The following is a 15,221-nucleotide window of genomic DNA, read 5'->3' as shown; positions in this document are numbered from 1 at the left end:
TTGAAAGCATTATGTCGAGTGAAATAAGCCAGACACAAAAGGACAAATATTGTATGATTTCACATACATGAATTATCCAGAATAAGAAAATACTGAGAGACAGAAAGATTACATGTTGCCAAAGGCTGGGGTTGGAGGAGGGGGGAGTTGGGAGTTATTGTTTAATGAGATTCTATTTGGGGTAATGGAAAAGTTTCAGTGGATGATGGTGATGGTGGCACAATATTATGAATGCAATTTTCATATTATCATGAATACTGAATTGTATACATGAAAGTGGTTTAAATGGGAATGTATATATGTTACCACAATAAAATTTTTTAAAAAAATGGAATGGAAGAACTTGGCCCAGTGTTCCTCCAAGTGGAGTCCACAGACTGGTAGCTCTACCCAGGAACTTGTTAAAAGTGCAGTTTCTGAGGCCCACTCCAGACCTTACTGAATCAGAATCTGTGGGGTGGGGCCCAGGAAGCTACATTTTAACAAGCTATCCCAGTGAGTCTTAGAAAACACTAACATCTCAGAAGCACTGAAGCCCAGATCTGAAAATCTGGCCAATTGTTAGCATCATCTGGGAAACGTTTAAAGCCCAGATCTAATGGATCTCTGGGGTTTAGGACTCAGAATCCACATATCTTTGTGAGGGTGTGTGTGTGTATGTATGATTTTTTTTTATTGTGGTGAAATAACATAAAAACTGCCATTTTAAAAACCAATTTTAAGTGTACAGTTCAGTGTCATTAATTACATTCACAGTGCTGTGCAACTATCACCACTATCTATTTCCAAAATTTTTCATCACTCCAAGCAGAAATTCTGTACCCATTAAGCAATAACTCCCCATTCCCCCTTCTTCTCATCCTCTGGTAACATCTAATCTATATTATGTCTCTATGAATTGCAGATTCTAGATGTTTCATATAAATGGAATCATACGATATTTTTTCTTTTGTGTCTGGCTTATTCACTTAGCATGTTTCCAAGGTTCATCCTTCTTGTAGCATGTATTAAAGCATCATTTCTTTTTATGCCTGGATAATATTCCATTGTATGCATTTTTGCTTATTTTGTTTCTTCATCTGTTGATAATCACTTGGATTATTTTTCTGCATGTCTTTTTTTTAATTCCCAAGTGATTCTGATGACCAGCAAGGCTTGGGAGCCACCAGTATAGAGCCTAGAAGAGGAGGCTAGTGGTTTTCAAATGATTGGAAGACAATGAAGTAGTATAAGGAGCAAGAGTGTTCTGTGTTGCACCAGAGATCAGAGCTAAAACTCATGGGTTGAAATGACCAGTGAGCAAAATTTAGCCTGGGAATTTTCCCATAACTAAAAGGGCCCAACAATAGAATGGGCTGTCTCCTGAGGTATGGAGTGTCCCATGAGCTGTGGTCCATAAAGAGGGGCTGGATGTCTATGGGGATGCTTTGAGAATTTTTGCAGGGGTGAGAGATAAAGGTGAACTGTAAAGAACCTCCCAACTTTCAGATTCCGTGATTCTCAATGCCACACTTGCCCCCTGGCCGGCCATCCACAGCAGCCAGCCCCATCCAGTGCAGAAACGCAGCAGGTCTGCCTAGCGTGAGGCTCCCATCCACCTCGGGTGAGCCCCCTCCTGAGAGGTCTCAGCAGCAGCCTTACAGATCTCCACTTTGGAACTGGAGAGAAATTCTAGGTTTGGGCCTAGAAAGGAGATGATTTTTTTAGCTATCACCAGAACTGCCCAACTATTTACAACTTTCTATTCTCGACAGAACTTTCTGCTATGACAAAACTACTCTTTATCTACAGTGTCCCACATGATAGCCTATAGCCATGTGTGACTATTGAGCACTCGAAATGTGGGAAGTGCAACTGCGGAATTTAAATTTAAATTTGATTTAACTATAATTCATTTTAATTTTAATAGCCACATGTGACAAGTGACTACCATATTGGACAGTGCAGTTCTAGAGAAGCCCTGGCAGGAGCTGATCTTTAGACCTAGCTCAGAACTACTGTAGACTGGTATCTTTCCCCTGGAGCTGAGCTAGCCCCAAACCAATCTCGGGAAGGTGGAGGAAAAGACTGAGACCCAGCAGGTTCATTTACCTGTCTGTCGGGCATTGCCACTGCCAGACCCAGGAGCAGGGAGCCAGTCGACACTGAGGATTTCTGTTGCATCAGTCCCTGCCTTAATTCTAAAAGGAGCTTATGGAGACATTTGAGATTCCTGAGACAGGAGCCTTTGGGACAGCTACCAGGGACCCTAGAGAAAGAGGGTCTGGTGCCCTACCCCCGCCTGATAATTTTTTATTTTAAAAATTTTTCCTTTTGTTTTCTGCCTACCGCAGAGTGGTAGGTAAACACACAATCACCATGGGAGAGGTTTCTGAAGCTGGGGCCCAGGTGACAAGGGCCGGCTCCTTCCCAGGCTCTGATTACAGCTAAGTAGTTGAGGGAAGTGGAGCTGGACTCCCGCTGGGTCTGTTGGATCAGGTAGAAGATATATTAATACCTAATTACCACTGTCCTCCCAAGAAAACAATGGTAATTGTTCTAAATGCCTCTCCACTTCCAGCCGTACCTGACAGGGAAGAGAGAAATGTTATTATGCTCTGCTTCCTCTGTGGAGAGCCCAGCCTCTCGGGACTAATGGGCCTTAATGTGAGGGCACAGAGCCACTCACCTTGTACCTCGCCTTCACCCTCCTGTCCCTCAGCTTCTCTGAAATGCAGGGAGGCAAAGCCATTAGGAACCTTGATTAAATAAGTAAGTCTCAAAGGTGGTGTTTGTGCCTGGAGGAGCAGCAGACCTGACCTTGCAACCTAAAGAACAACCTGAGCACAGTGATGCATGACCGTGGAGCAAGGATATTCACTGGAGTCAAAAAGAACTTCCCTTGGCCACCAAACTGACCTGTTCCCACTCCAGATGTTTTCACCTAGGCTCTTAAGAAGAAGGATGATGGTTACAGGTCCAGGATCTGGAGCCAGCCTGCCTGGATTCAGTTTCTGATCCTGCCTCTAGTATTTTTTTTTTTTAATCATCATTTTATTGAGATATATTCACATACCACGCAGACATACAAAACAAATCGTACTTTCAATTGTTTACAGTACCATTACATAGTTGTACATTCATCACCTAAATCAATCCCTGATACCTTCATTAGCACACACACAAAAATAGCAAGAATAATAATTAGAGTGAAAAAGAGCAATCGAAGTAAAAAAGAACACTGGGTACCTTTGTCTGTTTGTTTCCTTCCCCTACTTTTCTACACATCCATCCATAAACTAGACAAAGTGGAGTTTGGTCCTTATGGCTTTCCCAATCCCATTGTCACCCCTCATAAGCTACATTTTTATACAACTGTCTTCGAGATTCATGGGTTCTGGGTTGTAGTTTGATAGTTCCAGGTATCCACCACCAGCTACCCCAATTCTTTAGAACCTAAAAAGGGTTGTCTAAAGTGTGCGTAAGAGTGCCCACCAGAGTGATCTCTCGGCTCGTTTTGGAATCTCTCTGCCACTGAAGCTTATTTCATTTCCTTTCACATCCCCCTTTTGGTCAAGAAGATGTTCTCCGTCCCACGATGCCGGGTCTACATTCCTCCCCGGGAGTCATATTCCACGTTGCCAGGGAGATTCACTCCCCTGGGTGTCTGATCCCACGTAGGGGGGAAGGCAGTGATTTCACCTTTCAAGTTGGCTTAGCCAGAGAGAGAGGGCCACATCTGAGCAACAAAGACTGCCTCTAGTATTCAGTGTGTGACTTAACTTGAACAAGTCTCTTAATGTCTTTAAGCCTCAGTTTCTTTCATCTGTAAAGGGGAGATGATGTTTGTACCTCTTCATAGGATTGTAGTGAGGTTTAAATAAGATAATCCATAAAACAAACTTAGTGGAAGACCTGACACATAATAAAGATTCAATCAATGTATAGCTACTATTATATTCATTTTAGAGTAACTTCAATATAAAAATCTGAAATAAAAACGTGAAATAAATTTTTAAATAAAAATTCCAACCGTCCAGATCAGAAGATGGCAGTATAGAGAGGAGTGGAAGCTAGTCAGTCCCCTGGAACAACTAATAACCAGTAAAAACTAGTAAATAATCCAGAATAACTGTGGGGGGGACAAACATGACTGTCCACTCATCATACACCAACCTCAATTGGGAGGAATGTCCGAGATCGCAGCATAAAATCTTTAAGTAAAAACTGCAGATCCAAGTCAGGCTCCCCCTCCCCCCATGACCTGAACTGCAAAGCCTTGCAGTGCTAGAGAGCAGCACTCTCTGAGCAAGCAAATATAGCTCAGCTGAGCTCCAACTGGGGTTTTAATTAACAAAAGTGGACTGCTCAATAAAAGTTACAAATCCCCAAAAAGCAGACAGAGGCTTTTGGTGATGACTGACCTTGGAGAGCTGGAGGACCTCTCTGGGAGGGAGGGGGAGCCCAGAAGACCAGGTGCTATCTCTGGCCAATAGGTGAAACTAAGGGGGGGCCTCAGACTGACCCTGAAGAGGGGCTTTCTGTCCCTTTTTCAGCTCAATGGAAAAAGCCTCAGCCATTTTCAATTCCTAGTGCTTAGACCCAGACAAAGGAGGAGATAGCCGAGTCAAAGACTATTCAAATGCAAATGACCTCTCCCTAGGGTGTGTATCTTCCCTAAGAGGAAAGAGGCAGTGCCGAGCTCTACTACCTACCTTCCACTCAGAACCAGACCCCAGAGCCTAGGGGAAAACAGCCACAGGCCACACCTCCTTATACCAGTCAGGAGTGACAGGCTGACAAGTGCCACCTGCTGAGCAGAAAAGCACAGTGACTTGAGGCCTCACAGGGTGTATCAACCTTCTAAGACACACCCTCAGGGAGACCTGATACTGTTGCCTCCTTCCAAGACCAGAGCCTGCTCTGGTGTGGGAAAACCTGATTGGGATAACCAAGGAAACCAGATGCCTAGACAACAGAAAACTACAACCTACACCAAGAAAAATGAAGTTATGGCCCAGACAAAAGAACAGACTTACACTTCAACTGAGATACAGGAATTTAAACAATTAATGCTCAATCAATTCAAAAAGTTGAGAGAAGATATGGCAAAAGAGATGAAGCATATAGTGAAAACACTGGGTGTACGTAAGGTAGAAATCGAAAGTTCGAAAAAACAACTGACAGAATCTGTGAAAATGAAAGGCACAACACAAGAGATGAAACACACAATGGAGACATACAACAGCAGATCTCATGAAGCAGAAGAAAACACTCAGGAACTATAGAACAAGACACCTGAAAGCCTACACACAAAAGAACAAATAGAGAAAAGAATGGAAAAATATGAGCAATGTCTCTGGGATTTAAGGACAAAATGAAATGCAGGAATGTTCATGTCATGGGTGTCCCAAAAGGAGAAGAGAAGGGAAAAGGGGGCAGAAGCAATAATAGGGTAAATAATCAATGATAATTTCCCATCTCTTATGAAAGACATAAAATTACAGATACAAGAAGTACAGTGTACCCCAAACAGAATAGATCTGAGTAGGCCTATGCCAAGACACTTAATAATCAGATTATCAAACATCAAAGATAAAGAGAAAATCCTGAAAGCAGCAAGAGAAAGGCCATTCATCACATACAAAGAAACTTGATAAGACTATATGTGGATTTCTCAATAGAAATAATCAAGGCAAGAAGGAAGTGGGGCAATATATTTAAGATATTGAAAGAGGAAACCACCAACCAAGAATCCTATATCTGGCAAAAATGTCCTTCAGATACGAGGGAGAGTTTAAAATATTCTGACAATGACAGCATTTGTGAACAAGATACCTGCTCTACAGGAAACACTAAAGGAAGCACTGCAGACAGAAAGGAAAAGACAGGAGTGAGAGGTTTGGAACACAATTTTGGGAGATAGTAGCACAGCAATGTAAGTACACTGAACAAAGATGACTGTGAGTATGATTGAAAGAGGAAGGTTAGGAGCATGTGGGACACAAGAAGGAAAGAGGAAAGATAACGACTGGGACTGTATAACTCAGTGAAACCTAGGGTGCTCAACAATTGTGATAAAAGGTACAAATATGTTTTTACATGAGGTAGAATAAATGAATGTCAACCTAGCAAGGTGTTAAAAACGGGGTGGGTTTGGGGGGAAAAATACAATCAATGCAAACTGGAGACTATAGTTAACAGAAACATTGTATTATGCTTCCTTTAATATAACATAGGCAATATACCAAAGCTAAATGCATATGAGGGGACATAGGGGAAGGGTGTGGGACTCTTGGCATTGGTGATGTTCTCTGACTCTTTATTCTACTTTAGTTTAATGCTGTCTTTCCTTTTGTGGCCTCCTAGCTGTCATGTTTTGTTTTGTTTTGTTTTTTCTTACTTTTTTCCTTTTTCTCGTCTCTCTACCGTCTTTGACTCTTCATCTTTCTTTGTGGAAGAAATGGAGATGTCCTTATATAGATAGTGGCGATGGTGCTGAATACATAAATATGTGACTGTGCAGGGAACCATCAATTGTTTGCTTAGGACAGAATGTATGGTGTGTGAACAAAATTGTCTTAAAAAAAGAGGTTGATGAAGAAACCTTGAGGGCACTATATTGAGTGAAATAAGACAGATACATAAGGACAAATATTGCAGGGTCTCACTGATATGAACTAATAATAAAATGTAAACTCATAGACATGAAATATAAGTAACCAGGATACAGAACGAGGCTAAAGAATGGGGAGCGATTGCTTATTATGAGCAGAATATTCAACTAGGGTGAACTTAAACATTTGGAAATGGACAGAGGTGATGGTAGCATGTTGTGAGTATAACTAACAGTGCTGAATGGTGTGTGAAAGTGGTGGAAAGAGTAAGCTCAGAGTCACATATGTCACCAGATGTGAAGTCAGAGGTTAAAAGATGGGAATGTATAGAACAGTGAATCTTGTGGTGGACAATGTCTGTGATTAACTGTACAAATATTAGAAATCTCTCTCATGAACTAGAACACATGTATGACACTATAACTAGAAGTTAATAATAGAGGGGCATATAGGAAAAAATATATACCTATTGCAAACTATATACTACAGTTAGTAGTAGTTTAACATTCTTTCATCAACAGTAACAAATGTACTATACCAAAACTATGAATCAATAATGGAGGGGGGGGGGGTTAGGAGTATGGGAGGATTTGAGTTTCCTTTTTTGTGTGTCTTTATTTCTTTTCTGGAGTAATGAAAATGTTCTAAAAATTGAAAAAAAAATTAATTGTGATGGATGCACAGCTGTATGATGGTACCATGGGCAAGTGATTGTACACTTTGGATCTTCGGATAATTGTATGGTATGTGGACAATTTCAATTAAAAAAAAATCAAGGAAAAAAAAAGAAAAATTCCAACCATCCAGAAGAAATCCATGCTATAACATTGTCTTAGTTTGTAGAAGGGGCACTTTCCAAATATGGGTTCGTTGCTTGGCACAGCCGATAGAAGTCACACCAAACCAGTCTGAAGAGGAAAAGAGGGTTTATTACACTGGAGGAAGGCAGGGGAAGCTTTCCCAAATCTTCCTCCCCGAAGTGTTCTTCAATTGGGTTTTATACCCAGGTTCAGAGACAAAAAGAGGTAATCATTTAATTAACATGCAACAAGAATGATAGACAAAGGCTTATCTATATCTGGGAGGTTTGGGGCAATTTCCCAGTGATTCTTTAATTGGCTAAACCCATTAGAGACAAAGGGAGTTAATCATTTTAGTTAACTTGTAACAGGTTTGGAGAACTTCAGTAATTTGTTATTTCCTGTTTTCTTCAGGAACTAGGTGACACCTGGGAAAGGCGGCTCCAGGTGTTTAGGGAGATAGATGAAAAGGCTTTATTTATATCTGGGTGCAGACTTTATATTTACAAATCCCTCCTTTGCGATAATAAGAGCTTCCATTATAGCCTGTTTCCAGCTTTGAAGGTTACATTTTAAGGCTACTTTACAATTTCCTGCTTGCTTACAGTTTTAACATTGTATTTAAAAAGTAACTGTTACAAGTGAACAGTTCCTTGAATTAGCAAACCGTCATAAATAAATAGTACAAAACATGTGATTTTTCTCATTTTATTTGTAGGTCATGAGGGTCGAATTGGTATGGCATCAATCAGGTTGAAGGAGGACCATGAATTTGATGGAAAGAAACTTTTTAGGCACATTGCTGATTACCTGCCTACTTACGCAAGGCCCCGGTTTATAAGAATACAGGTGCAGCCCCTTGTTATCAAGTTCAGTCGTTTTCTGTCTTGGAGACCCCTGTCTCTTAGGGACCAACTCCCCTCCTACTTGGGGACCACATTTGCAAAATTTTCACTCCCTTTCCGGGAAGCTCAGAAAGGAGTGTCATGGATCAATAAGGAAGGAGAAATAATAAGAAAGTATACCTAGCAGAAACCCAATTCTAATCCCTTTCTCCCTAAAATGACAGGCCAGTTCATTCCACAACAGTATTAGCAAATAACTCACTAAGTCTTTGTTTGATGAGGTATGACAGACACTTAAAAAAGAAACACTCTGACCCTCCAATTTTTGTTTCCAGCTTTAAGGAATGGAAAAATCCACTGAAGTCCTATAACTTGCTATGGTGTGACTTTTAATTGGGCATCATTAGCCAGTTGGAACTACCAAAGGCTTAATTATTATCACTAGCGGGATTTTTTTTCTCTTTCTGAAAAGTTAACCCTCTGGTTAAAGACTGTGACTTTTGGACTTTTAAGCTCTGTGATTCTGTATCTGAAGACTTGAGATTATAGGGTTATTTCTGTTAATACTCATAAAGAACGAACATTTGCTTTGCAACTAGATGGTAGAGAGACGTGAAACATCCTCAGATCATCACCTATGAACTGTTAGAGAAATCAGTTTTCTGCCTAACAGATGAACAGGCTGACAAGTGGAGTTGTCTGTGGGTAGATGACTTCTCCTCACCCCCATCATTAATCAGGATATGCCAGTAATAATTGAGCCTCACCAAGTGCCTGTCCTCTGCTGGGAAATCTACTTCCCTGTTAGCAGCCCCTCACTGCCCAACAGCTTTAAGGAAATGAAAATTACCTCTGCAAAGGGCCCCCTAGTGGAGATTCTGAAAACAGGCTGTATCCGTGTCATACAAAACTTCCATAGCTCTCAAATGAGTCAGGTATGCCAAGGGGTTGCCAATCTCCCCACCCCCGCCGCTCACCCTGCTCCCTAATCTGTTTGCAAAACACTGTCACAATGTGCATTGTTTGATTTTTTCAGGACACCATTGAGATCACTGGAACTTATAAACACCGCAAGGTGACCCTCGTGGAGGAGGGCTTTGACCCCACAGTCATCAAAGATGCCTTGTATTTCTTGGATGACAAAGCAAAAATGTATGTGCCTATGACTGAAGACATTTATAATGCCTTAGGTGATAAAACTCTGAAATTATAAAAATCCCCAGGAAGACATCTCATAATATTACCAAAAAGAAACTGAATGGACCTAGTACAGCCACTTGATATAATCTGACTTTAATTTGATTGAAGATTGTGAGGTGCAATTTTTTTAGGAAATTATGCATATCAATAAAGGAAGATTTTTTTTAATTACACCCTGAACTTTTCAAAACTAAAAGACTTAGATTATTATTTTTTCAATTTGCACCTACTGTTTGTATTTGCAAACTGAGCTTATTGGAGGGAGGGCATTATTTTGTTTAATATATAATAAAAACAGATGAACACCAGTATATGAAATAACACTCTCTCTCATGTTCTTTTCTGACTTTATTCAAAATACAGCGTCAGCCATTCCAGAGCCTGGCAGCCTCACAGGTAACATTTTGTAGGTTTCCAATTTGCAATGGCAAATCACCAATGGCGAACCCGATTGAAATCTAGCTACCATAGAGGGGGGCCAGCTCTCTCCACTCATAAGCATCCTGGCCACCGTGTGCAAACAGCATTATCCAACAGGCGATGATGCCATCAGTATTCCTGGAAGGAGTCTAACTCTGTAGCATCAGAGATCTTCACATAAAAGGTGCTCAGTAAATATTTTTGAGCTACATCCATCAGTGCTTGCAAACTCAAGCATCTTCAGGATTCACGTTAAGTAAAATAGATGAGAGAACAAGTCACAAATGAATGTGGCAAACTTGGGGACAGCTACTACTCAGCTTCAGTTGGCTGATTATTGTCATGTGAGAATATGGGTCAGAAGGGCCAGATCTTCTGATTATTCAGAAAACAGAAATCCAGATATTTATGTGAATCTCCCCATTTTTAAAATATGAAGTCTTAAAATTATTAAAAATTCTGTACAGGCCAAGCAAAATATATCTGGGGGCCAAATAAGTCCCAGATCTCTGGTTTGCACCTCTAGGCCTACGTGAATGTAGGGCTGTGCCACATGCTCATCAGACCTGAGCTGGTTTCATTTCACCACCAGCCTCTGACCAGCAGTAGTCTATTGAAGGGCCTGGGGCCCTTTGGCATGGCACAGGAGCGTTTGAAAACTTCTCCTGAGCTCTTTCAGACAGGCTCTTTCTCCTTGCACTCAGCTATCTCCTCCCTACATAAACTCCCTTACCTCTGCATGTATCAGCTGCAAATGGACTTCCCAGAAGCGGATCCTTGGTGACAGCACTCTCAAGCTGACATGCCTTACCTAGGGCTTGCCGTAGACTTCAGGAGCATGTGGTCACTGAGTCCATGCCCACAAAGTGTGACCCAAGATCACCCCAGCACTGCTCCCCTTCCAACCTCCCCGGAAGTAGTGGAGTCTTCCTCCCTAGCGGACATCCTCAGATGACCAAGAGCGGGCAAGGAGCCCCAATTTTTCCCCAGTTTATTCCCCATAAGGCCCCAGGTGAACATATCTATGGATCCTCAATGATACATGGTGAGAGGGACCACCACCCCCACTTACAACAGGGTACTAGAAATTTTTTTAAAACTCCATTCCTTTAGGTGACTCCTGAGAAAACTCGTGACCAGAATCCCTGCCCCAACTCATCATGTCCAACGGTAAACATTTCCTGAGCACTTAATATACATAAGGCACTTGAGGATGGCCTAAGGAAAACTCTGGAAATTTCTGCATCTTTGTGAATTTTCCCAATAATTTAGAACTATTTTTGCTTGTGAGTTAGCACACTTGCGAATTTTTGCAAAGTTCTATATCTCTACCCTTGCTTATTGACTTCCCAGTAAAACTTTGGACCCAGTTAATGGGAGATAGCATGACTTGTTTTTGAGAGTATCATGTTGTGCAATTATGTTGCTTGGAATCTTGTCAAAGTGAGTCAGTTCCTAAGCAAAGGTTAGGTCAAAGCAGTGAATTCCTTCTCTACCACAGGCATCTTTTGGGGCGAGAGGTTAGCACTTAAACTGTTACCCTTAACATTAGCTGACAGGTAACTGTTAGGCCCTGACCTCCTTTGACCCACATTTTAAGCCCTCCAGTTAGAAACTCAGAAGCCTGTCATCAGTTCCCCGCAGCTCCCTCTCCTGGCCTGATGAATTCCCCAGTCTTCTGCTTCCCGAGTCCTCTCTGATTCTGGCCACAGCTCCACTGTGATGGAAAGAAGCACCATGGTAAAAGTGTATTAGCATAGTATTTTCAATACCTGGGTTTGGAAGCACCCATGTGGGCATATGCCCACATGTGAAAACAAAATTAAGCCATCACCTGTCACAGCTGGTCAATTTTTAAGACTGGTTTCTCTTTCTTAAAGGGGTCAGAAATTGCATCCATAGAAATAGCTGCACAAATCAGCTTCTTCATTTGAAAGTGCAAAGAATATTTTAAAAAACATGCTGCTCTCCATTCAAAAGGTCTGATTTCAAATTCATTGTTCGGAAACACATAATCGTTGCATAGATAGGTTGCTACCAAAATAATGAGGTGGGGGGTATAATTAAAAAATGCCCACACCTGAAATGGAAGCTCATGAGAATCGGTATAAAAATGGACAGACGAACTATTGACCGATACAATGATAATCACCAAAAGACGTAAAACCATTGATAATTGCCTCGATGAACTATGATTGGAGGTGGGAATGGGGGAGCCGGGCTTTTTTTTTTTCTTTCCCTGTACCAGTATTTCTCAACTTCAGTACTATTGACATTTGAAGCCAGGTCTGTCTTTGTTATGGGGAGCCGTCCTACACGTAGGATTTTTAGCAGCATCCCTGGTTTATACCCACTAGCATCCCCTCCTCAGTTATGTCAAACAAAAATGTCTGTGGACATTGCCAGTGTCCCCTGGTGGGCAAAGTCACCCCTGGTTGAGAACCACTGTTCCATACCCTTCTGTTCTATTTGATTTTTTTCTTTCTTTTTTTTTTTTGTGTGTGTGCTCGTATGTTATTTCTATAATTAAGCATTTAACTGAGGTCATAAGACAGAAGAAGAAATGTGAGGCTGATTTGAGGAAGCAGAAACTTGAAAGAGAGAACATACAGTAAAGATAATGAAGCAAGTTGGTAAAATGGAAAGAGATTTGGATACAAACGAAGCAGAGACAAGAAAGTGCCTGAGTCCCAGGACTGGAGGAGTAGGAGCGTGAAGAACTGCATACTCCTGAGGCTGGGGTCACCGTGCTACCTCCTCATACCATGGCCACTGTTCTGGGATTTCTAGTCCGATGATTTGGTCTCTGAATTGCCCCAGGCATCCTTACAATAAGCACCCCTTCACTTAAAAAAAAAAAAAAAATGGACAGAAGAACCAACCACAATGACCCACCCTAAGAGATGATTTGCTAAATGTGTTGCTCGTTCGTATGTCTGCTCAAGCCTTTATGGGGTGCCTGGTAGGACCAAGGGAGGGCCTCAGCATTCATGTGATGGAGTTTCCAAGCCTCTGTCTTTGAGATCAGGTAATGACTGGGAAGACCCCTAAAAGAAATGCTATCGTCCTCTCCACGTGTTTTAACTTCTCTACAATAATTATTTTGTCATTAAAATTGGTGATGAGGCTGCATAGAGCTGAGGAAAAGGCAGCTAACAAGAAAGGTGTCACTCAGCATCACACCCGCCCTGTCCAGGGGGAGGTGGGCTGACTGGCTGACACGTGTGTAGTCTGCTGGGCTGCTGTCTCTCCAGAGTGCACAGAGCATCATGCTGTAGTAATAGCTGATGACATAGTCCATTAAGATCATCAATTTCCCTTTGCTCATATGTCATCTTCTGTGACTCTGTAAGAATGTGTCCATCTTGCCCATCATTGTATGCACAATTCCTGGCACATAGTAGGCAAGATTTATTTGTTGTCTGTTCATCAAGCAACCCTGATAAACTTCTGATTCCCCATGCAAGCTTTTCCATAGGCATTAAAAAAAAAAACTAGATGATCTGAGTCTTCCAGTTCACATAGGGCATGATTCTCAAACTTGAGCATTGAGAGTCACTTGGAAGTAGAGTTCTGAGTCCTATTCCCCACAGGTGGAATTAGAGTTTGAATTTGTATTTCTAACAAAGTCCCAGGTGATGTGGGATGTAGTGGGGGGGGGGGGCATACTGTGAGAACAACAGACACAGAGGAAAAGCATTCTGAGTTACACGTTGTGTGCTTGGTTAGTGTAATTCAGTTCTTCAGAGCTGGATTATCTTTTATAACTGAGGCTCAGATCTTAGATCTAGAGTGACTCAAAGTGCAGACCCCAGGAAAGGGCCAGCATAAAGCAGCAAGGCAGCTTCCTTCACTTTGTTATCTTTAGCCTACAAGTGTTCTTGAAAAGTCACATCAATTAACCACATATTTATTTACCAGATACACATGTACATATTGTGATTTACTATAGCAAAACTAAAATCAATCCTGGAGAGTATCTAGTCAAACCTCTTTATTAGATAAAAGAGAAAACTGAGGCCAGGTGAAGTTGAAAGAACCTGAAGTCACAGAACTAAGTGGCATTACTAAGCTCCCACCTGGCCCTAGCAGGAAGACCAACGATTCTCAAATTGTGGTCCCCGGACCAGCGGCATCAGCATCACCTGGGAACATCTAAGACATGCAAGTTCTCAGGCTCCACCCAGCCCTACTGAATCAGAAACTCTGGGGCCCAGCAATCTGTGGTTCAACAAGTTCTCCAGGTGATGCACATTAAAGTTTGAAAAAACGCTGGCTTAGAGCAGAGCTTCTCAAGCTTTCAAGTACACCAGAATCAGCTGGGGATGCCAATGCTTCTGGTCCACACACCTCCTTTTGAGTAGCAAGAGATTCTAGAGCAGTAGTTCCCAAATTTTCTCCACATTAGAATCACCTGAATCCCAAAGCCCAGGCTGCACCTCATACCAATTAAATCAGAAGTTCTAGGGAGTAGGAGCCAGGCATCAGTAATTTTTAAGAGACCCCCAGGTGAATCCAGGGTCCAGCCATGTTTGGGAACCAGTGGTAGAGAACAAGGAGCAACATGAGCCGTACAATCTTCATTATATCCAGTGTCAGAACCACTCCCAGAGAAAGGGCACATCTCAAATGGGAAGAACCATGGACAAGCTGCCTGAGAACACAACTTTCACTTGCCTACAGGGTCCAAAACCAGGGAAAATGCACAATTCTTAACCTAAAGAGGGAACATTTAAATATCCTGGAGGACTAGAAAGGGTCCCAATGGACTGTGAGCATCTGTCACTACATCCTTGAAGAGCACAGTATGGTGGAAATAGCATGAGCTTCACCGAAGTCAAGGAGACCTGGGTTCCCACTTACAAGCTTTGTGACCTGGGGCCTCGGTTTCCTCATTTACAAATTGTAAACCACAATGCCCAATTCATAAAAATAGATGCTTATAAATAGAAGCTCCCTGACTTCTTCATACTAAGGGCTCCCTCAAACCCATTTTCTTGCAGTTAAATCCAAATCTTTAGAGACCTAGAAAGCAGAATCCAGAACATAGATGCAGTTAGGTTCCAGGTTATGCCCTGCACTTAATTAGTAAGTGTTTCAATGGCCAATTAATCACACAAGGATATGCTTTGTTTCAGGGATAAGCATAATTTATTTCCACACTGTATTTCATGTCATAAGCTGAAGCACAGAAGCTGCCTGTCAGTACACTACCCTTGGTCCTTTTCTCTGACAAGCCAGCTAGAACCTTCTGGACCATGCTGGCTTAAACATTCCATTTTTATCCTGTTGCAGGTCATGGACCCCTATGAGTCCATAAAAATTACAGACTCTTTCAAGAAAAATGCACATACACATAA

General features: G+C 41.8%; 1 protein-coding gene across 2 annotated transcripts in view; it reads left to right on the top strand.

Moving 5' to 3' along the window:
- Positions 1 to 9,762, top strand: part of SLC27A2 (solute carrier family 27 member 2) — a 68,697-nt gene extending 58,935 nt beyond the window's left edge. The window contains exons 9-10 of one of the 2 annotated variants that reach the window (XM_037834011.1): positions 8,115 to 8,245; positions 9,278 to 9,762. In XM_037834011.1, coding sequence (XP_037689939.1) covers positions 8,115 to 8,245; positions 9,278 to 9,454 — 308 coding nt within the window. In that variant the 3' untranslated portion in view covers positions 9,455 to 9,762. The remainder of the gene's footprint in view (positions 1 to 8,114; positions 8,246 to 9,277) is intronic. The other variant, XM_037834012.1, reaches the window with a different exon arrangement.
- Positions 9,763 to 15,221: the final 5,459 nt, after the last annotated feature.

This window comes from Choloepus didactylus, chromosome 4 (genome assembly GCF_015220235.1).
Source record: "Choloepus didactylus isolate mChoDid1 chromosome 4, mChoDid1.pri, whole genome shotgun sequence".
NCBI lineage: Eukaryota > Metazoa > Chordata > Mammalia > Pilosa > Megalonychidae > Choloepus > Choloepus didactylus.
Note: the sequence above shows the minus strand (reverse complement) of the source record. Positions and strands in the feature narration are given on the sequence as shown.